Here is a 24,096-nt window from a genome sequence, read left to right on the forward strand (position 1 = left end):
GAACATGACAGCCCAGTAAAGGCCCTTCACCCTTCGATGTTGTGTTGACCTATGAAGCCCATCTAACCTACACTAATCCATTATCATCCATATGCTTATCCAATGACCATTTAAATGCCCTTAAAATTGGCGAGCCTACGACTGTTGCAGGCAGGGCATTCCACGCCCTTACTACTCTCTCTGAGTAAAGAACCTGCCTCTGACTTTTGTCCTTTAGCTATCACCCCTCAATTTAAATCTATGTCCACTCGTGCTAGCCATCACCATCCGAGGAAAAAGCCTCTCACTGTCCACCCTATCTAATCCTCTGATGATCTTGTATGTCTCTTTTATGAACCTAAGATGAACCTTCTTCTCTCCAACAAAAACAGCCTCAAGCCCCACAGCCTTTCCTCATAAGACCTTCACTCCAGACCAGGCAACATCCTGGTAAATCTCCTCTGCAAACTTTCCAAACCGCTCCATGTAACCTACAAAGAGGCAGGCATAGCTTGGCCCCATGCGTGTATGGGGCATTCCACTCCCGCACATCCCAGATGTCCACGTTCTTCCAGGACCGCAACTTTCCCCCCACAGTGGTCGAGAACGCTCTTGACCGCGTCTCCCGCATTTCCCACAACACATTCCTCACACCCCACCCCCGCCACAACTGCTCCCAGAGAATCCCCCTCGTTCTCACATACCACCCCACCAACCTCCGGATACAACGCATCATCCTCCAACACTTCCGCCATCTACAATCCGACCCCACCACCCAGGACATTTTTCCATCCCCACCCTTGCCTGCCTTCCAGAGAGACCACTCTCTCCGCGACTCCCTTGTCTGCTCCACACTCCCCTCCAACGCCACCACACCCGGCACCTTCCCCTGCAACCGCAGGAAGTGCTACACTTGCCCCTACACCTCCTCCCTCACCCCCATCCCAGGCCCCAGGATGACCATCCATATCAGGCAGATGTTCGCCTGCACATCTGCCAATGTGGTATATTGTATCCATTGTACCCAATGTGGTATACTGCATCCGCTGTACCTGTTGTGGCCTCCTCTACATTGGGGAAACCAAGCGGAGGTTTGGGGACCGCTTTGCAGAACACCTCCGCTCGGTTCGCAATAAGCAACTGCACCTCCCAGTCGGGAACCATTTTAGCACCCCCTCCCATTCCTCAGACGACATGTCCATCACGGGCCTCCTGCAGTGCCACAATGATGCCACCCAAAGGTTGCAGGAACAGCAACTCATATTCCGCTTGGGAACCCTGCAGCCCAATGGTATCAATATGGACTTCACAAGCTTCAAAATCTCCCCTTCCCCCCAGTGCATCCCAAAACCAGCCCAGTTCTTCCTCTCCCCCCACTGCATCCCAAAACCAGCCCAGCCTTTCTCCACTTCGCTAACCTGTTCTTCCTCTCACCCATCCCTTCCTCCCACCTCAAGCCGCACCTCCATTTCCTACCTACCACCTCATCCTGCCTCCTTGACCTGTCCGTCTTCTCTGGACTGACCTATCCCCTCCCTACCTCCTCACCTATACTCTCCTCTCTACCTATCTTGTTTTCTCTCCATCTTTGGTCCAACTCCCCCTCCCTCCCTTTTTATTCCAGTTCCCTCTCCCCATGCCCCTCTCTGATGAAGGGTCGAGGCCCGAAACGTCAGCTTTTGTGCTCCTGAGATGCTGCTTGACCTGCTGTGTTCATCTCGCTCCACACTTTGTTATCTCGCCCAAATATATGATCTCACTTACTCAGCCTCCCCGTGTCCACTCCTGCTCAGCACGTGCACCTTCTATTCATGAGGTAAGTATTTAAAGGATTAACTTACTTTCCCGGCAGCCCCGTGGTCCTCACTGCCACTGCTCCCGCCGCTGCAACAGTGAAAAGCTCACATTCCCAGGCTGCCCTTGCGCTTCCTCCCAGACTCCCGCTGCTGAAACAACTGAATGTCAGACATCTCTGTAGATCCACTCCACTATTTCTTACGGTAATAAGTTTATCATAACCACTGCATGGGTAAAAACATTTTCTCTTCAATTGCCATTGTTGGCCATTACCAAGTCCATTGTCAAGTTTTATTTATGAATTTTCAACAAAAAAGGCAAATAAAACAAAATATTGTAGATACTGTAAAACAGAGCTTGTAGAACACTGAAAACATTCAGCAATTCAGACAGCAACTGCATCAGAATGAACATATTGGCATTTTAGCATCCCTATAGCGTGGAAACTGGCCCTTTGGCCTAATGAGTCCACACTAACCCTTGGAGCATCCACCCAGACCCATCCCACTTGTAACCCACTAAATCTGTGGATCCCTGAACACTACGGGCAATTTAGCACAGCCGATCCACCTAACCTACACATCTTTGGACTGTGGGAGGAAAGCAGAGCACCCAGAGGAAACCCACACAGACATGGGGAGAATGTGCAAACTCCACTCAGACAGTCACCCAAGGCTGGGATTGAACCCAGTTCCCTGGTGCTGTGAGGCAGCAGTGCGAACCACCGAGCCACTGAGAGTTGGGCAAATAAGTGGCAGATGGAGTTCAATCCAGGCAAATGCGAGGTGATGCATTTTGGAAGATCTAAGTCAAGAGCGAACTGTACAGTAAATGGAAAAGCCCTGGGGGAAATTGATGTACGGAGAGGTCTGGGTGTTCAGGTCCATTGTACCCTGAAGGTGGCAACGCAGGTCAATAGAGTGGTCAAGAAGGCATACGGCATGCTTTCATTCATTGGATTGGGTATTGAGTACAAGAGTTGGCAGGTCATGTTACAGTTGTCTCAGACATTGGTTCAACCACATTTGGAACACAGCATACAGTTCTGGTCGCCACATTACCAAAAGGATGTGGATGCTTTGGAGAGGGTGCAGAGGAGGTTCACCAGGATGTTACCTGGTATGGAGGGCACTAGCTGTAAAGAAAGGTTGAGTAGAGTGGGATTATTTTCATTAGAAAGACAGATGTTGAGGGGGGACCTGATTGGGGTCTACAAAATCATGAGTGGTTTAGACAGGGTGGATATCAAGAAGCTTGTTCCCAGAGTGGGAGACTCAGTTACTAGGGGTCATGAGCTCAAAGTGAGAGAAGGAAAGTTTAAGGGAGATATGCGTGGAAAGTTCTTTACACAGAGGGTGGTGGGCGCCTGGAACGCGTTGCCAGCAGAGGTGGTAGACGCAGACACGTTAGTTTCTTTTAAGATGTATCTGGACACGTACATGGATGGACAGGGAGCAAAGGGACACAGACCCTTAGAAAATAGATGACAGGTTTAGACAGAGGATCTCGATTGGCGCAGGCTTGGAGGGCTGAAGGGCCTGTTCTGTGCTGTAATTTTCTTTGTTCTTTGTTCTTTATGTTACCACAGAATGTTGTACAGTGCACAGAATGTAATGTTCAGGCAGCAGCCAGATGTCCCTGTAATCCACTGTAAGGTTGGCCTTTGTGGTGTTGAGTCAGGTACCTGATGTCGTTATGCCTCAATGTCATTTTACAGAGAGCAAATGGGAAGAATTCCAGAGCCTCTGCCTTCCCAGCCAGGCTAATTAGTGGCAATTAAATTGCCAACTCACCACGTTCTGGGAACTTGACCAATTTACAGAAGTCACATTGTGTGAATGGAGAGCTGAGTATCACAACAGAGTTGCCCAGTGTCAGGAGAAAAGGCGTAATCTGTAGAGCACAGAGAGGAATTGAAGGTTACAATTACTTGCTGCAGGAAGGATGAGACATCTGAACATTTTGGCTCAACCTCTGCAATTTTATGAGGAAAGATCAGTGACTCTTTTTTGTCTAACGGTGCTGCTAGACTCCTGAGTTTCTCCAGCAATTTCTGTTTTTTATTTCAGATCTTCAGTATCCACAGTTCTTTGTTTCAAATTTACTTCGGCATTTGATATTTGTTCAGGAGAGTGTTCAGCTATAAGGGAAACACTGAGGAGGGCCTTAGGCTAAAGAAGAGCCAGAACAAGTACATAAGCAGGTGGAAACAAAGAAATCAAGGGGGAATTGGAATAGCCTACACTGCTGGATGCTTTTGAAGTTTGGTGAGGAGCACCACAACAAAGTTCATAGAATCCCTACAGTATGGGAACAGGACCTTTGGGCCAACAAGTCCACACCGACCCTTGGAGCATCCACCCAGAGCCATCCCCCTGTAACCCACCTAAACAATATATCCCTGAACACTACGGGCAATTCAGCAGGGCCAATCCACCTAGCCTGCACACCTTTGGATTGTGGGAGGAAACCCGCACAGACACAGGAAGAACGTGCAAACTCCACATAGACACCTGCCCAAGGGTGGAATCGAACCCAGGTCTCTGGCACTGTGAGGTAGCAGTGCCAACCACTCTGCCACCGTGTATGTTTCACAGTGACACTGTAGGCCATAGACCTCACAGAGAGATGTAGGCAGGGCCACCCAAAGAGAAAAGTTTACCTTGAAGGAAGCGTGTAGAAACAGTTTCAAAATACCTTCAGTAAGTGTTTTAGAAAACTATGTTTCTCCAAGGATGTTGTGATATCCATTAGTTTGACTGTCATAGGGGAGATAAATTTCGGTTGTGTGGGAAGTCAACCAATGCCTGTGACACTGAAGGTCAAGGCAGCTGTAAATTCCTGTGATTCAGATCCCTTCTGTAGCCAGTCAGAAATCTGTGTAACAACTTGTGATCGTCAGTTCTTCATTGTATCAAAGTGGACACCTTCAGAACGTTCAGCACTGGTTAAAAGAGTCAGCCAAGAGAGAGAGAGAGGCTTTGAACTTAGCATAAGATTTCCTCAAATCCAAAATGCCATCGATTGCTGCATCTTATCATTAAGACACTGGCATATCAGCAAGATATGAGACAGGTAAGAATGGCCCAAATATGCCCAAACCTTCAGGCAGCCCAGGTTCCCTAGCTTTTTGCACTCCCAGAAAATTGTCAAAAGTTAAAAAGGGCTAACCATTAATGGGAGAACTCATGATGACCACCTGAGGAGAAGTACCATTTATGAGCTATGCATCAATCAGAGGAATCACAGAAATGACCATTTTACTCAGTAGATCACCTTGCGCCTTGCAGTTTGCATTGGGTTGTGTCTCTTTCATCATTATCACTTGTTGTGCACTGTAACATTTGGCATTTCAGAGGAGAAAAACAATAGCAAATAAAGATATGGGGAGCATGTGCTGTTAACTGTCATTTGAAAATCATGCAGTCGTTTCGCACCAATAACGTGTGATGCTTGGCCCTGAAAATCATCGTGATGTTGGAGTCTTGACTAGAATTGGAAACCCAATCCCTAGAGTGTAATGGAGCTAAACACTTACATTCACACAAAGAGACATAAACATGGAAAAAGCAATAGAAAATAAGAGGACACAGTGAACTGTTGCAATCCAGTTCTATATGTCTCAACTGCTCCATGCCCATGACTAATTTTCAGGCATTTTGCTATACTTTGTGAATATAGTGACACGGATTTTGCAGGATAACCCTGACTTTGGCTAAGATCAAAGACGACAATAGGGAAGTGCTGCTCTAGGGAGGTACGGAAAGCTCTGTCCATCTGGAATGCAGTTACTTTTGATGGCTTTGGACATGTTTTGAATTCGCTTTCTTGTTTGAACACAAAAAATAATGCATTTTTTAAAAGAAAAAATTACTCTATTTTCATTCTGTATCAACAATTGCATTTTAAGTAAAATCTATTATTTATTTTCTTCCTTGCAACTAAAGATTTTTGTGCATTATAAATGAAAGAAATTCTTCAAAAAACCCAACATAAAATAATATTTAAGGATCTAATGTCCATTTAAATACTTGAGTCTTTTAATGGCTGAGTCATTTTGTTTTGTTTGTATTAAAGTGGACCTCCCATGAAACATTGCCAGAAATTTCTAATTCCAATTTTGTGAAAAATCCATTAACATCTACATACTGTTTGTAAAGTCTAAACACTTCAGCCGAGTTTGGCAACCATCTTCAAAACTACTGAGAAAGTGAATTTGTAACCTATTTCTTTCAATATCTTAACAACAAATGAAAGCCAAGCCTGAATATTTTATAAGATTTTCTGGACACTGAAATCGACTAAACTATGATGTAATTTGGTTTTCTCCCTTCCTTCCTGTGCATTTTATTTTAAAATCACGATATTGTTATTTTCCAGACTTCTCAAGAGCATGAATGGAACTGATCCTTAGCTTCCGGTTATTATTATTGTGTTCCTATTGAGATTCTTTCCTTCCACCACCAATATCATTTCCCAATAATTTTCAGTAATCCTCTTTGCCAGTGCCATCTTCTGCTTCTTTCTAAGCAATGCAAGAATGTTTACTTCTTCATTGTCTCTTCAACCCCTGCCTAAAGAAAGATTACTTATCTTTGCTATTAATTTGAATTTCTCAATTAATACAAAGCCTGGAACTTAGGAAAGTCATTACTGCTGAATTGTTAAATTTAAAATGTACACTAGCACAGCATTAGTCATGATACAAACTAGTTTTCCCTTTCCACTGATAGTTTGGACTTTGAATTCCAAATTACATTACATATCTCTACTAACTATGACATGGAAAGTGACTTGTTCTCTTAAATAGTCTGACTGCAGTCATATGTTAGGTCATGATATGATCCAGCTTTAGGCTACTTTTTTTTGACATCTGCGATGGCGGTAGGAGGAATGCTGGCTAGAATGTGAACACACTGTTATGGTTTGTCAGACTCCCTAATCAAATAAGAAGCTATTAAATAGACATAGATGTTAACAGTCTTTGAGGTAAAGCAGATAAATCTGCCATCTTGTTGTCCTGATTAAGTACAAAATCAACAATTTGAATGTCATTATGAGTTTGGATGGTAAAGTGTTGCCTTTTATTATGGTACAATAATGGCAGTCCTCACAGGAATGTTTCAGTCAGTGTCGTACTTACTGCCACATTGCCAACTTGCCCTTTTTTTGGCTGTGACATAGTGTAATGGATCCTTATCAATTTCTTAGTGCAGAAAAAGTCACTTTAAAAAATTTAAAAAGCAAATATACCATTTTCTTTAAAAGGAAACCCCTTCCTTACAGCCAATCAAATATCTACAGTATTGGAAAAAACTTTCAATTGTTTCTAGTCTGTGAGAAGCAAATAGAATTATTGTCTTAAGTCAATTCTGAAAATAAAATTATTTTAATTTACTATGAAAGGCAATAATCTGCAGAGATTAACCTGATCTTCTCCTAAAAAATAAATAAGAAGCAGATAGTACACCTCAAAAAGTGGCCTAAAAGTCAGTTTTTGTATAGTTACATCGACCTTCCCTCAAAGGTATGCTTGGTGAAAAGTCAAGGCATACCCATACCTTCTGAAGTGATGGGATTTTCCATCTGTTAGCCTATATATCAGCAAAGTTAACTTTGGTAAAATCTTATTCGATTCCTTTGTATAAAAATCTGCCTGTAGATGGGTAAGTATTTTCACCATACTATTGGCAGTAGCCTGTGTATCCTGAATTAATACCAGTATTTACTTATCAGGTTTCTGCTGATCGGTGAAAGGAAGATGCATTCTTTCTTTGAATAACTGGAATTCTGACAAAATGTCACTGGAATGTGTCGCGGCTCCCTGATGTAGTGCGCTAGAAATCAATCCCCACTATTGCCAGACTCATCAGCGTGTGAAAATTTGATTAAAACACCAAGTTGTCCAATTTTATGTAACTGTTACTTCAGGTTAAAATAATACGCATGCCAAGTTAGCTGTGTTTTTTTTAACTAAATGCAAAAAGCTGAAAGTTGAATTGCAAATCTGTAACTGTATAACATAAACTTTATTCATTGGGAAAATTATCGTTCAACTGTACAGATGGACACACACAAGCAGACAAGTCATGAATATTGTGTGTTGGTTAAAAGAAATCAGAGAAACACAGTTCAATAACACAGTTCTCAGACAATGCGTCAATAAGTTATTTTCTTCCAACTCCTTTCAACTTCAGTTGAATCTTTGCAGATAATACAAAGTTATGGGTAAACCTATTCTTAGTCTCAGCTAGACTGTTGTGACAAACTGTCACTGGACCTGAAACAATACCAGCTGCTTTCTCCCCACAGATGCTGCTAGACCGGCTGAGTTTCTCCATCAATTTCTGCTTTTGTTTCAGATTTCAAGCATTCACTGTTCTTGCTTTTATCTCAGTCTTTCATTCACTGTTGGAAGAATCACTCTTTCACTGTCTCTGAAGGTGGTTTTCCCTTTCCCTTTCACTAGGGGATCTGTAGAAAGAGTAGCTTTTGGAGAAAAAGTAAGGACAGAGTAGCTCACTACTGGGGATTTTCTTTTACTAGTCCAGGAAGAAAATGAGAGCTAATACCTTCTCTTTGCAGACTGGATGTTTCTGCTCAAATGCCCATGTAGAAAGTTCAAGCAAAATTCCCAAAAACCAAGTGGTTGTCACTACTTTGGCCGTTCCTGAACCAACAACTAGTGACAATTGAAAAGCCAATTAAATGACTGTCTAATGAATTTCTCTGAACTCACTCACTCACTCTTTCTGACCTCTCCCACATGTCTCCAATAAGGCAACATTGCATATATAATGTACTTCAATAACTTGTGTTTATAACTGTGAGCATCTTCATATCTGGATTTCTCATTTCAAAGCAGTATGTTTTTCCATTTCCACGTTCCAGAAAGAATAAAAGTGGTACTTACAAACATCAGTTCATGCTCAAATATTTGCTTCCTGTTCTTATTGTACTGCTTCATGGTACTTAAAAATTTCAGTAGATAAAGGATCCGTAGAGCAGCATTAAACCTGTCCCCTTTGGCTTCTAACTCTTTGTTTTTCTCCTTGTTGCTGTTATGGGGTTGCTGCTTTTTTTTTGATTGAATAACATTATTCTTTAGAGTAAATAGCTGAGCTAAGTGGTGCTAATGCCAAATAAGTATAGGAGCAATGTCACTCATTTGTTTTTTTCCGCTTTTGTACTGTTTCTGAAGAAAAGAAAATAGGAAAATTAAATGCTTTAATATAGTAAGAATGGCTGTGCATTTGAAACTGCATTTCATTCAAGAATAACTTTTCTGAATTGCAGCTGCCTGGAGTCTCTTGCAAACTATAATTTTAAAAAGTCAGATATATTGTTAACTCCCTTAGTTTAAGAGAGAATACTCATAACTGTTCCTCAGTTGCGGTTGCAGTGCTTCAGTACAATTACAGTCTTCATTTTGTTGGTTGTTAAGTCTGAAGATCAGATCCGAACTCAGACATATGGTGACAGTTAGGAAAATAACGTCACAACTGCCACTGCTACTATCTTATTGTAGCCTTGTTATAATTAGCTCTTGCTGTCACCATGATGTGGTGTGCTTTCTAAAGTGTTAGCATCTATGACAGACACCAAGTGGTGGAAAGGTGGACACCTCATTTACTAGAACATCTAGTTGTGATGCTGTTTTACTGTTTTAAAGCATTAGTGCCTTGCTGAGACCTGTGAAATAATACCACACCTTTCTCACAAGGTATAAGAATGCTTTCACATTGTGCCCTCTTCAAATGCAATAACAGTTCTCCATAACTGAATCTTGAGAGTTTGTGGAGATGGATAATTGAATCATGAGTGAAAGTTGAGTCTGAGGCTTTGTCTACCTGCTATACACATACATTCACTTGGAGCAGTGGTCACTTCAATGTGACATAGAACGGGCCTTGTTCAAGAGATTTGATACCAATATTTGGTTCCTCTTTTGTACAAACCAGATATGAAATCTTGTACTTCTCTGTGTCCTCTCTCTCACACTCTCTCCAAAGGTCCCATGCCTTAAGAGTATACTTGTGATCCTGAACTACCATTAGACTGATTCATGCTCGTGCTTAACAAATGAATACAATGGATTGCCTTTGCCTTGTATGGTACAGCTGACCAGGAAACTCTCTTATTCTTACTGCCTGCCATTGGGTGTACTCAACAGATTTGCAGATTGCTAATCATCCTTTTTGGCCATGTAATGAATGTACTTTCTACGGCCATCAAGCCCTGGGATGGGACTTGAATTCAAAGCTTCTGGTCTAGAGTTAGGGATGCGACACAGCACACTGAGACCTCATGGTTTCTTGAATATTAACTGCAATAATAGAAGTAAAATGACAAAAAGACAGCAGTGTAAAATAAAAATGAATGAGGACTATGTTATATCTAATATATAAAGAAAGTACCTGGATTTCAAGGAACTTGCCTGAAATGAATTTGGATAACAACAAATATGCTTACAATTCCCTCACATACAAAATTTGGCATTAAGCTCATTCTGACGTAATATCATTAAGTAATTGTGGCATAAATGAAAATTAGTGCTGATGTATTGAGGGATGTCCTTTTGAATTTGAAGGTGAAGTGAGAATTTGACACAGAAGAAGACTTTTCTTCATGCAGCAACGTTTTTTTAACCTGCACTTCTACTCAGATTATTCAATTCAGAATCAAAGTGGGGAAGTTTTCTTAAGCCTAGAGGAAACTTTTGCTGCCTTTTGGAATTGGAATGCCTACTGCACAAAATGCGCATTGCCTGTACTGAAGGCAGGTATGGCATCACACTGTTGTCTTTTATGTTTTGATGTAAATAGTTCGGGCTGGTTTCCATAAATGTTTTGACACTTTGAAAGGTGAAAACAACTACTCTTTTATGTTGGTTGATGGACTGATGCTATGAAATTAAAATGAACACCCACTGTTTGTAAGATAACAAAGTGTGGAGCTGGATGAACACAGCAGGCCAAGCAGCATCTCAGGAGCACAAAAGCTGATGTTTCAGGCCTAGACCCTTCATCAATTGAAGGGTCTAGGCCTGAAACGTCAGCTTTTGTGCTCCTGAGATGCTGCTTGACCTGCTGTGTTCATCCAGCTCCACACTTTGTTATCTTGGATTCTCCAGCATCTGCAGTTCCCATTATCACCCACTGTTTGTAAATTTCTTTTCACTCCAGATAACTTCTACTTCTGGGGTCTTTTGCATTTGGCTGCATCCGACTCTGATCTTTAGTTTCAATATTGATGTACACTTTGGTCAATGAAAGCTGGTGCTGTTTAGCTCTTTCTAAATTACAACTGAAAGCATATTCATAACATTAGAAGCATCATACCTCAAATGTCAGCTTTCCTGCTCCTCTGTTGCCGCTTGGCCTACTGTGTTCATCCAGCTCTACACCATGTTATCTCAGATTCTCCAGTGTCGGCAGTTCCTAGTATCTCATAACATTAGTACATTCTGATTGTTCGAAACTAGGCAAGGCTAACTTTGCATTGAATTGAGTGGATGTAAGGTCAATGTCTGGCTCTAAATGAACATAGAGCATAGAACATTACAGCACAGTACACGCCCTTCGGCCTTCGATGTTGTGCCAACCTGTCATACCGATCTGAAGCCCATTTAACCTACACTATTCCATGTGCGTCCATATGCTTTTCCAATGACGACTTAAATGTACCTAAAGTTGGCGAATCTACTACCGTTGCAGGCAAAGCGTTCCACTCCCTTACTACTCTCTGAGTAAAGAAACCACCTCTGACATCTGTCCTATATCTTTTACCCCTCAATTTAAAGCTATGCCCCCTGGTGCTTGCCGTCACCATCCAAGGAAAAAGGCTCTGCCTGTCCACCCTATCTAACTCTCTAATTATTTTATATGTTTCAATTAAGTCAACTCTCAAATCTTCTCTCTAATAAAAACAGTCTCAAGTTCCTCAGCCTTTCCTCGTAAGACCTTCCCTCCATACCAGGCAACACCCTAGTAAATCTCCTCTGCACCCTTTCCAAAGCTTCCACATCCTTCTTATAATGTGGTGACCAGAACTGTACCCAATACTCCAAGTGCGGCCGCACCGGATTTTTGTACAGATTCACCATAACCTCTTGGTACCGGAACTCGATCCCTCTATTAATAAAAGCTAAAATACTGTATGCCTTCTTAACAGCCCTGTCAACCTGGGTGGCAACTTTCAAGGATTGTGTACATGGACACCAAGATCTCTCTGCTCATCTACACTACCAAGAATCTTACCATTTTGCCCAGTACTTTGCCTTCCGGTTACTCCTACCAAAGTGCATCACCTCACACTTGTCTGTATTAAACTCCATTTGCCACCTCTCAGCCCAGCTCTGCAGCTTATCTATGTCTCTCTGCAACCTACAGCTTCCTTCGTCACAGTCCTCAACTCCACCGACCTTAGTGTCGTCTGCATATTTACTAACCCATCCTTCTCCGTCCTCATCCAGATCATTTCTAAAAATGACAAACAGCAGTGGACCCAACACCGACCCTTGCAGTACACCACTAGTAACTGGTCTCCAGGATGAACATTTCCCATTAACTACCACCCTCTGTCTTCTTTTAGTAAGCCAATTTCTGATCCAAACTGCTATATCTCCCACAATCCCATGCCTCCGCATTTTATACAATAGCCTGCTGTGGGGAACCTTACCGAATGCTTTGCTGAAATCCATATACACCACATTAACCGGTTTACTCTCATCTACCTGTTTGATCACCTTCTCAAAGAACTCAATAAGGTTTGTGAGGTATGACCTTCCCTTCACAAAACCGTGCTGACTATCCCTAATCAATTTATTCTTTTCTAGATGATTTTAAATCCTATCCCTTATAACCTTGTCCAACACTTTACCAACAACTGAAGTAAGGCTCACTGGTCTATAAATGGGTTAATCATTGATTAATATCAACTTCCACGATCCCTTGATTTATTTTTTTTTTCTGGATAGGATGCCAATTATTCCCAAGACCATTCTCTTCATTATGGTTTGTTGATGACTTATAGGTACCCAGAATTCTTCAGCTAAGATTCACTGAATTGGTGAGAGTTCCTTGTTAAATCAAATGCTTTATCCGGGATGGTTTATTTTTAGTGGCCATCTACTAGGGACTGCATTTTTGCAAGTGACTGGGGCTTGGAAAAATTCCCTTCTGAACACACGTTTAATTGGTAAATTGTAAATGACTGTAAAATGCACAGCAAACGCAGAAAATTGTTGCTTAAAATACCTAAATCATGTATGAAATGTAAGTGTATGCATTTAGCTAATACATATTCCTGAGTAATAAAATTCAGAAAGGACTATACTGACAAGCATATGGACGTACATGGAATAGTGTAGGTTAGATGGGCTTGAGATCGGTATGACAGGTCGGCACAACATCGAGGGCCGAAGGGCCTGTACTGTGCTGTAATGCTCTATGTTCTATGAACACTTACAGTATTACGGAAATAATTCTTATACAAAGAATGCATTTGGCAAAATTGCTAGATTGCTCTCCTTCTAAAATACTACACATTTATCCCCAAAATAGAATGCAGCAGTTTATTTTCCTTTCCCTTTCCAGACAATAGGCTCCTTTAACTTTCTTTAAAAAATCATTGCTTGGTAAGGGTTTAATGATGTGGGCTTGTTCAGTCAGCCTCAAAAGGTTGCAAGTTCTCCCTCTGTTCTATGAAAATAAGTGTAGCAAGGGCCTCTCTCTCAAGTACAAACCACATAGTACATTAGTGACCTACATTGAATGAGTTTAACCAGAATAACCTGCTTGGGCTACAAAAGCTGAAGTTACTAGAGAAAATCAGCAAGCATGGCAGCATCTGTGGAGAGAAAGTTGAGTTGATGTTTTGAATCCAGTAACCTTCCTTCAACACAAGGAGAAGGGCCACTGAACCTGAAACTTTACATCTGTTTTCTCTTCATAGATGCTGCCAGACCTGCTGAGTTTCTCCAGCAATTTCTCTTTTGCTTCAGATTTCAAGCATCTACAGTTCTTTGGTTTGTTTTATTTTAATGTATTTAGGCTAATGGATTAATACTCTTTGATTATTTGATATGACTAAAACTAAAACCCGTTGTTAAACATGAATGACCCAACAACTTATTTCCAGATACAAATCTATCGTTTGGATCACCATTGACAATATGAATGCTTACCTGAGTTTCAAATACTCATGCGTTTCAGCACAAAAGGTATTTGATTCTTCTGACAGTGAATGACAGATTTATCAGGTTGGAGTAGTTGATTGGTCTTTTTGCGGTTCCTGGTTTATTGTCACAAACGACGAGGTTTTCAAAGTTTTAGTTTCACAGGGCAAAGTATGTGATTTTCCCTGATGGAATAAGATTTTTATCTGATGGTGAGAGGTTTATTTCTTAAGGAATGTAAAATATTTTCCATTGGTATTGCATGTAATTTGAGAGTGGTACATATTCCGTAAGTGGCTACATTGCACTTTTGGTGCAATGAGGTCAGATGTTATCTGACTTGGCATGGAGTGTACATGGGGGCGTAGATGGCATGGCCATCAGAATATAAAGAGATAGATGTGGAGGGCAGGTAAGGGGTGGAATATTTTATGGGAGAACTAAGCAAGGCTTTCTCACTGCCTATGTCTGCACCCACAGTGCTCATAGTCTCCAGCATGGTTTATAAACTGCACTACAAATTCAGCCCCAGCCAGAAAAAAATAAAACTGGCATGTGGAGTCATATATTGATTGATTCTCCAGTTTGTGAGTGACAAAAGTACAGAGATTGGGTTTTCCCAAACCCAGGGGAATATTCAGCCTCAGGATTGATGATGACTTTACGGGATTGTGTTATTTTCTAGATTGCAATTTTCTTTTGCCTTGTAGCTGTATTTTTATTATGGATTTGGTATTAAAGTGTTCTAAATGCATCCATGTTGCTAAAAGAAAAATCACCTGTGTAACAATGCATGTTTACTTTTCCAGACAGGTGGTCTGGAAAAATTTAGTTTTGGCATCCCATCGCAATCCACCAAACTAAGTAGGATAGGCTGAACCCTCTCCTTATCCCATTCCTGTCCTGGCCATAACAGAGTTTAAATCTAGAAGGGAGGTGACATTTTCCATTTTTAATTATCTGAAATACAAATTAGACTGTATTTAGCTCAAAGTCAGAACAAATTAGCCAGGTTCCAAAAGTTAACAAACAGAGAATCAGTTTTATTGCAAAAAAATTACTCAAGCAAAGTTATAAAAAAACAAATAGTTTAAAATGTGCAAATATGCAGAAAATCCCCTGAAAATCTGTGCACAAGTATTTTGTTTTGTTTATTCATAGGATGTCTGAGCCAGCATTTATTGCCTGTGCCGAGTTACCCTTCGAAGGTGGTGGTGAGCTGCCTTCTTGAACCGCTGCAGTCCACCTGCTGTCGGCAGACCTGCAATATGCTTAGGGAGGAATTCCAGGATTTTGACCCAGTGACACCGAAGAAACAGTGATATTTTCCAAGTCAGGATAGTGTGTAGCTTGGAGGGGAACTTGCAAGTGATGGTGTTCCCATGTATCTGCTGCCATTGTGTAGGCACAGAGCACAAGATACTACCATCTGTTTCATTCACCATTTAAATGGTTTGACATTCAGACCAGTTTGATTTTAAAACTGTCAAAGTCAGATAAAAAGATTCACAGATTTTCCAAATGCTAGACTACACTCAGTCTCTTTCCACATAATTCATAGTATCAGAATTTCTCCCTGGATTAGGTAAGCCATTGAAATGTCTTTTTCTGGAGACAGTGATGTGGATTCAGATTTCTCTTTTTGAGAACCTTCCACCTGCAGCAATAGTTCTTCCAATAGGCTTTCAATACTCAAATGTCGATGAAAGGGGTTTTAAAGAGTGAAGGTAAAGACTCATTAACTCTGGGCGTTTATTCTGTGTGTTCAAAATCAATTTATTTAACCTCACAATCGGGTCATGTGTGAACATCTAATGTTCTTCAAAAACAACATTTTTATTGTTGTATCCAGTGAATGTTGCTTTGAAGAGCATTGTCTTATAAAATACTCTAGACTCTAGTTCAGCTCATGATATTGCAGATGAATGATTTATTATTTCCAGCCAAATAGATTATAAATGAATGTTTTAGATGACACATCTTTATAACACACTCACATAGAAACATAGAAAATAAGAGCAGGAATAAGCCATTCAGCCCTTAGGGCCTGCTACACCATTCATTACGATCATAGCTGACAACGCAACTCTCTCCCCTGTTCCTGCTTTCTCCCCATGTCCTTTGGTCCCTTTAGTCCTAAGAACTATAAGTAATTCCTTCTTGAAGACATTCAGTGTTTAGGCCTCAACTACTTTCAGTGGCTTTTATACTTTATTGAAATCACTTATTCCAATTTTAGATTGATATAACATATTATGGGTTAGATTTATATAAGGTGTTGCATAATTTAAAACACTACATATTGCATTTCTATTCTAGATTCAGAATGCTAATGATGTCTTAATTGCACCATTGGAGAAATTTCGTAAAGATCAAATTGGAGCAGCAAAAGTAAGTAATGCTGTTTCATTTTTTAATACCTATTTTATTAAACATTATATTGCAAATATTTTTCCTCAGTTGTCTGATATTTACTCTTTCATGAAATGTGGGCATATGTAAAGTGGCAACCTTAATTGCCAGTTTCTAATTGATCTTGAAAAGATGTCATCTTCATAAACCTTTGCAGTCATATTTAGCAACAATATTGTTGGGAAGGGCAGTCCAGGATCTTAACTCATTGTCAATGGAAAAAAGGCAATATTATTCGAAGTTAAGATGGTGGGTAACTTTGCCTGCATAAACTAATGGGCTGGAAGACTTCTGGTTGGCTTTCCAAGCTACTAGGAGTTAAGCGCCTAAACTGTATTGATCACTTAAGGACCTCAGCTTGTCACCAGCCCAACTGTCCATCTCCCTTTTTGCTTCCCAAAAGGGAAACCAGGACAGTCTTTCTGCTGGAATGGGTGGGTGCCTCTAATTGCCTCAAAATGGGTAAAACTTCAGGTTACATGGATACATGTTGGTCACTGAAAGCCACCTGTCCTCCTCTTACCTCCAGTCTGATTGATCTCCCTCTCTGTGACCTCACAATTCTCCCAACCTCCATCTCCACGCCAGCACTGTCACCACACCCAAATATACTGCTTACCTTCTCAGCAGTGCGGGTGGTCCTGGCTGTTCAGCATGGACCATCATCAACACTGTCCAGCTCCCAGTGGCTGCCAACTTCTTCTTGCCAGTGATTTTAGGTGTATGGCATGTCAGTGACAAAACGCTGCAAAGTACCCTGGTTAGCAAATTAGTACCCGACTGGTACTGGATCCTGTAGGATTTCTCATTGGTAGGAGGAGGGAGTTAATCTCCATTGAAGATTCCTATCGTCACATGTGATAACCTCTACCAGGCCAGTGGAGAATCTCTAATTAATCTCCCTGTGGAGTTCATTGAATATGAATTCCCTTGGTAACAGGAAATGGCTTGATCTGCTGGAACTTAACATCTAACCCCTTTATAAAGTAGACACAGAGGAGGGATCTTTTGTGGCACAGTGGTAGTATCTCTACCCCTGGACCAGGAGACTTGGGTTCAAGTCTTACCCACAACATAGGTGTGTTATAACGTCTCTGAACTGGTTGATTTCAAAAAGAAGCAGACTCTTCAGAGATTTATCAGGATGTTGCCTGGTCTGGAGCGCAAGCTCTATGAAGAAAGGCTGAGGGACTTGGGTCTGTTCTCATTGGAGAGAAGGAGGCTAAGAGGGGATTTAATAGAGACATACAAGATGATCAGAGGATTAGATAGGGTGGACAGTGAGAGTCTATTTCCGAGGATGATGACTTCAGCTTGTACAAGGGGGCATAGCTACAACTTGAGGGGTGATAGATTTAAGACAGATGTCAGAGGCAGGCTCTTTACTCAGAGAGTGGTGAGGGCGTGAAACGCCCTGCCTGCCAATGTACTGAACTCAGCCACATTAGGGGCATTTAAACAGTCCTTGGAATAAGCATGTGGATAATGATGGGATAATGTAGGCGGAGGGGCTTAGATTAGTTCACAGGTCAGTGCAACATCGAGGGCCGAAGGTGCTGTTCTGTGCTGTATTGTTCTATGTTCTATGTTCTTCATTGCGCATAGTAGGCTTTGCTTGTAAATATCTAATTGGTTGTGTGTGCAGTGGTAATTAATAGTTGCAGGAACAGGAAACACCAAAAAAAGTCACGGATATTTTGGTGTCGGGGAAGTCAATCAGTTGTGCATGATCACATTTAGGGGTATAGAAAAGAAAAGACCCTTAGACGGCTCTTGTGGTGCAGTGATAGTGTCCCTACTTCTGAGCCAGAAGGCCCAGGTTCAATTCCCACCTGCTGGAGGGGTATGTCATAAAGCCCCTCAACAAGGTAATTATTGTAAACAAAAGATCCTTTCTTTTCCTGCTCTCCCTACCTCCCTCCTCACTTTTATGGCCTGCATTGTTCATAGTGGCATTGTATGTAAACTTCTAATTGGCTGCACAGGTGATTAACTGGTGGTGGTTAATGGTTAAAAACAAATAAAAAAGCCACGGTGATTGGATGGTGGGAAAGCTGTTTTGGTTGTTTGTGATAATACTTCTGGATGTTAAAAGAAAGATTTGTACTGTTGTGACTCCCTGACCTTATTTGTTGTTTGTTGTGACATGTCTGAGGCTCCTCTTCAAATGTACCGAGCGCTTAGATCCATTGTTCATCGTATAAAAGCAGAGAATCAACTCCACTGCGTCTAAACCCACTCGCTATTCACCTTACAAAAATTAATTTATAAGGCAAGGTTGGAAATGGGGCAATTGTAACAAGTTCATTACAATGTAGTGAAAGGAAAATCAAATCTAAAGATTCAACACAGTGTAGGGCTGGAGGAACACAGCAGCTCAGGCAGCATCAGAGGAGCCGGAGAGTCAACATTGCGGGTTGGGACCCTTCATCAGGACTATGAACGGGAAGGGAGCTGGGAAATAAATAGAAGGAGGAGGGATGGGGCTGGGGGAAGGTAGATGGGATGGAGATAGGTGGATGCAGGTAGGTGGTGGTGGGGATTGGTCAGTAGGAAGGGTATGGATAGGTGGAGAAGAAGATGGACAGATTATGTCAAGCCCAGGAGGTGGGGATGAGGGGGACAGTTGGATGTGGGACGAGGTTGGGGGTGGGGAGATTTTAAAACCGGTGAATTCTGTGTTCAGGCCATCAGGCTGTAGGCTCCCGAGACGGAAGATGAGGTGCTGCTTCTCCAGTTTGTGGCTGGTGTTGTTGTGACACTGGAGGGGGCCCAAGATGGACATATCACCCAGGGAGTGGGAGGGGCAGTTAAAATTGTTGGTGACCAAAAGGTGTTGCTGTTTATTGTGCACAGAGTGTATCTGTATCATTGAGACGAAGCGCAGATTCAATGAACGATTCACAGACCACTTACACTATAATCAACAACACATTCTGGTCACCAACCATTTTAACTGTCTCTCCCACACCCTGGGTGACATGTCCATCCTAGGCCTCCTCCAGCTGATGAATTGTTCAAGCTCCTCATGGGAGAACAGTGCAGCACTGATACAATCATCAATGTAGCAGGGAGGTGAGGGATGGTGTAAATGCAGAAAAGGGACTGTTCTACATATCCTACGAAGAGGCAGGCATAGCTCGGACCCATGCCCATGCTCAGAGCCACCCCTTTAGTTTGTAGGAAGTGGGAATAATTAAAGGAAAAGTTGTTGAGGGTAAGGACACGGTCTGTTAAACAGAAGAAGGCGTCGGTGGAGGCAGACTGGTTGGGACATTGGGAAAGGAAGAAGTGGCTTTTAGGCCACCTACATGGGGATACAGGTGTACAGGGATCTCTGAATCTAAAGATTGCCACCATTAAGTCCATTAAACCTTTTATTATAACATACTAGATTAATTTCTCAAATTCTTTTACTGATGATCATTGTAAAATTTGTACAGTGTATACCTGTAATTTTTCAAACACTTGATTAAATTATTTCTTCATGTTTATAACTATTTCTACAATATTTGAAACAACATGAACATTTGCCCAAGGACAGCGTAACTTTATAAGGCCCCATGTTTGATTTGTTCCCCTGCTGTAATTAATATGCAGTGACTTTGTTGTGATATAGGACAAAGACGATATAGGATTTGACAATGGTACCATCTAAAGTTAAATGGTTCAACCCTTACATTGTAGACTTGTCTATGAATAATGGTCAGTTGGATAAGATAAGAAGGCTACTAATGTTGATAGAGTTGCACACTCCCACGAGTTAGGAAAGTGAACTGGTTGGTAATTTCAAAGTTTCTTATTTCAGAAAAGCTGAAGTACTTTTCAAGCTACTGTTTCAAGATTTCCTTCATTTGTCATTAATGCAGTACTGCCTGAATTTATTTTACAATCACAGATCACTGGTGGATTCTTTTAATTAGATTTTTTATACACCATGTATATAATAAAAAAAACTTACCTTGCATTAACCAAAACACAATTTGTGTTGTGAATGCAAAAAAAATCAGCTCCTATTTAAATATGTGACCACTGCAGTTACTGAGCTAATGTAAATAGTAACTTGGTGACTTAACTGGGAAAGGATTTCAGGCATGAAGCAGTTTTCCTTTTTTGGTATTGTGGTTTGGTCATGTACAGCTGAAAACTTTAAGGAGATGATTGTGAGATTTTTATTTTGTCCTGGCTCATTGAATTCATCAAGCATTGAACAACATTTATTCTAATGTCCAATGACATTTACAAGTTGGTTCTAAATGCCAGAGGTTGCTCTTGTGAATTACATTTGTTTTGATCAAATCGTGGAGCAAGCATTAAATTTGTCTGTGGTGTGGAATGTCATTCAAATTGAAAGTCATTTTAAAAATATTGATTTTTTTTAAAATCAAGAATAAACTAACGGAGAAAAGTAAAAACAGTTTTGTACCCAACTACTAGGTCACCACTGTGCATGCAACCCTGGATAAAGAATATGTAGGATTTAGAATGCAGACAAGGGAGAAGTTGGTTAATGAACCTTATCTTTCCAGATGTTAATTATCTTGCTTATGAGTTGTTCTGTTTGTTTCTTGCATTTGGGTATGTGGGATGAAATCCAGATTAACATTTTTGTTTACTTAATGGTATACTGGAGCATCGAAAAATGTGTTTTCCCACAGCATCTTCTACGCTTGTTGAGACAATTTCAGTCCAAAATTAACATAAAGACCACGTTTTCACATTTTTCTTTAAGTTTGGATAATGACCCAAAATGGGAGGAGAACTTGCTGTAAACAAAAACTGTGGAAACATTTACTGTATTTTTATAAAAACAGGTTGGTAAAACTGATTAAACAAAAAAAAACCAAAAAACTGTGGATGCTGGAAATCTGAAAAATAAGCAGGACTTGCTGAGAAACTCAATAGGTCTGGCAGCCTCTGTGGAGAGAAAACAGAGCTAATATTTTGGATGCTCCACAGATGCTGCCGGACCTGCTGAGTTTCTGTAGCAATTACTGATTTTGTTACAGGAGAACTCACTGTTGAAGCAGGAGGGGAAGATGTTTGAGACTTAACAGCATCGTGGGTATGTGTTCAGGGCAAGGTTTGAATGGAGATGGATTGTTAATTGAGTTTTCAATTAAAACCTGTTTTGTCAACCAGGAGACATCAGCATTGCCACAGCTCTCTGGCTCTTGGTCAGGTGGCTAGTTTGTGTGTGAATAGTAGAAGCAGGAAGTCACACAATGCATGAGATAGTGTCTGTCATTTTCTTTCTGTAGTGCATCAATCAAGCATTAAAAGATAATGATTTTCTCCTATCATTCATGACAAACTGTTGCCTCTAACCAGTGACTGAAAGGCTGAACAACTAATGTGTCAATCCACCTGTATCAGAACAAAGAACTGAAATGACTTGGGAAAGGAGATCAGTGGTCAGAAGGACTTTGAAGAAGTAAAAGTGACACCACATGGAACCCTGCGGATTTGTGCTGTTGAATTATGTTTTCCCAGTGTTTTCTTTAGATTTGTATGTATCTGTCTGCATGTGTGAGTGGGGGTTCAGGAAGGGGGTAGAGCGTGAGATTGCAGATTTATAAGTTGATAATTCATATTTTGCTTCCTTGTGCTAAAGAACTGATTTAATTTTAATGTAGTTTCTTGTAAAGTACAAAATCTGCTCTGTTTTTTTGTTAAATTGACACCATCAGGCTAGTAAATTGAGAAAATTTGAGTAACTTGATTAAGTCTTTGACTTTTGCAAAGACCCCAGAAGTAGTGAAACTTGAGTGCCAACATACAATCCCAAGTCAGTCATTTGTTGTAAATTCATTTTTGTTGTGTTTGCTTAGACTTCACATACCATTGGACTTATCCATTTTCCAATTGGTTTCTAAATAAATGTATCAAACCAGGAAAACTATCAATTAAAACAAATCTGGAAGTGAAGACATTAAATCACTCAATTATTTTCCAAAGCATTTTGATTATTTTTCTTGGAACCTCAAAAATCCAAGACTCAAATTAAAATTCACCAACACCAGAAACAAAATTGGTCTGGATTATCCAAGGACTGACAATCTCATACAGGGATAGTAGGAACTGCAGATGCTGGAGAATCTGAGATAACACCGTGTAGAGCTCCATATTTCTGAAGAGGCCCTGATCAGAACTCCCTGATATAAAATTGCTTAGGAAAGGAGCCAATCCCTGTATGAGATAACAAGGAGTAGAGGTGGATGAACACAGCAGGCCAAGCAGCAACAGAGGAGCAGGAAGGCTGATGTTTTTGGCCTTGGCCCTTCTTCAGAAAATTTTCTGGTGAAGGGTCTAGGCCTGAGATGTCAGCGTTCCTGCTCCTCGTGCTGCTTGGCCTGCTGTGTTCATCCAGCTCTTGACCTTGTTATCTCAGATTCTCCAGCATCTGCAGTTGCTACTAACAGTGAACCATTTGTTGTCCATTTGGTGGAGGCAGACGAGGGGATTATCGAGGGGATTCCCTTTTTTAAATATTCGCCCAGTGACGTAAAAGAACTGTGATCATTTGCAAGTCACACTCGGAGGCGAACTTGCATGTGGCTGTCTTATGCCTGTATATCTGCTGCCCCTTTCCTTCTCGATGGTGGTGGTTATGAGCTTGGAAGATTCTGTCTAAGGAGCCTTGATGATATTCTGTAGTACATCTTATAAATGATATATATTGTTGCTCCTGAGAATGTAAACATTGGTGGATTGTAAACCAATCAAGCAGGTAGTTTTGTTCAGGATGGTGTCAAACTTCTTAAGTGTTAATGAAGCTGCATCCATCCAGGCAAGTGGAAGGAGCCCATCACACTCCTGACTTATGTCTTGTGAATGCACCAGGTTTTGGGAAGTCAGGAGGTGAGTTATACATTGTAGGATTCTCAGCCTCTGACCTGCTCCTTAGCCATGGGTTTATATTGCTACTCCAGCCCAGTTTAGTTTTTGATCAATGGAAAATAATGGATGCTGGTTGAGTAGAGTGCTGTGAAGCAAGATGCCACGGGGACAGTGAAGTGAAATGCCTAGGGTAAGTCAGGTAGCTGGGAGATAGAGTCCAGAGGGAGGAAGGAAAGGAGACTTGTTAGGTCTAGTGGCAAGTGAAGGAGGTTTCAGATCTAGAGTCAGGGTTGGGCAGAGAAGAAATCTGGGAGCTGGAAAATGGCGATCAGATCTCTGATGAAGGGTCTAGGCCCGAAACATCAGCTTTTGTGCTCCTAAGATGCTGTTTGGCCTGCTGTGTTCACCCAGCTCCACACTTTGTTATCTCTGACAGGTGGACTGTTGCATCCCAGGAGGTGGGGATGGAGGCAGAAGTGGATCTGAGCCCTTGAGGTAGAGGGAGGTGGTATGCGTTCCAATGGACAGAGTGTTTGCTGCCTCTGCAATAGAGAGTAGTGTTAGTTCAGTGTGTTGGGCTTTCGGAGTATGAGTGTAGTGATGTATGGTCAGTTTAACAGTTACATAGACAAGATTTTTAATTGTCTAAACTTCCCCGAATAACCATTTACTTGACTTAAGAATTCTTCAAATTCTCTGATTTCAATGTATACTTTTGCAAGGTTCAAGTTGTAGGAGAATCGTTCAGTGAAATTTGCAATTTTGTGGGCAATTCCTTCAGACTCTGTACCAATGAGCATTCCAAAGAGTTCCCATGAGCAATTCTCATCTAAATTGGAAAAACTGTTTTATCCGGTAACCAGAACATCTGGACCATTGCATTATCAAAG

The 24,096-nt window shown here is 41.2% G+C and overlaps 1 protein-coding gene across 1 annotated transcript in view; it reads left to right on the plus strand.

Annotated features, from left to right (window-relative positions):
- Positions 1-24,096, plus strand: part of arhgap42a (Rho GTPase activating protein 42a) — a 356,591-nt gene that overhangs the window by 233,776 nt on the left and 98,719 nt on the right. The window contains exon 4 of the mRNA XM_048533512.2: positions 16,274-16,345. Within this exon, the coding sequence (XP_048389469.1) occupies positions 16,274-16,345 (72 nt within the window). The remainder of the gene's footprint in view (positions 1-16,273; positions 16,346-24,096) is intronic.

This window comes from Stegostoma tigrinum, chromosome 6, assembly GCF_030684315.1.
Source record: "Stegostoma tigrinum isolate sSteTig4 chromosome 6, sSteTig4.hap1, whole genome shotgun sequence".
In the NCBI taxonomy this organism is placed as follows: Eukaryota; Metazoa; Chordata; class Chondrichthyes; order Orectolobiformes; family Stegostomatidae; genus Stegostoma; species Stegostoma tigrinum.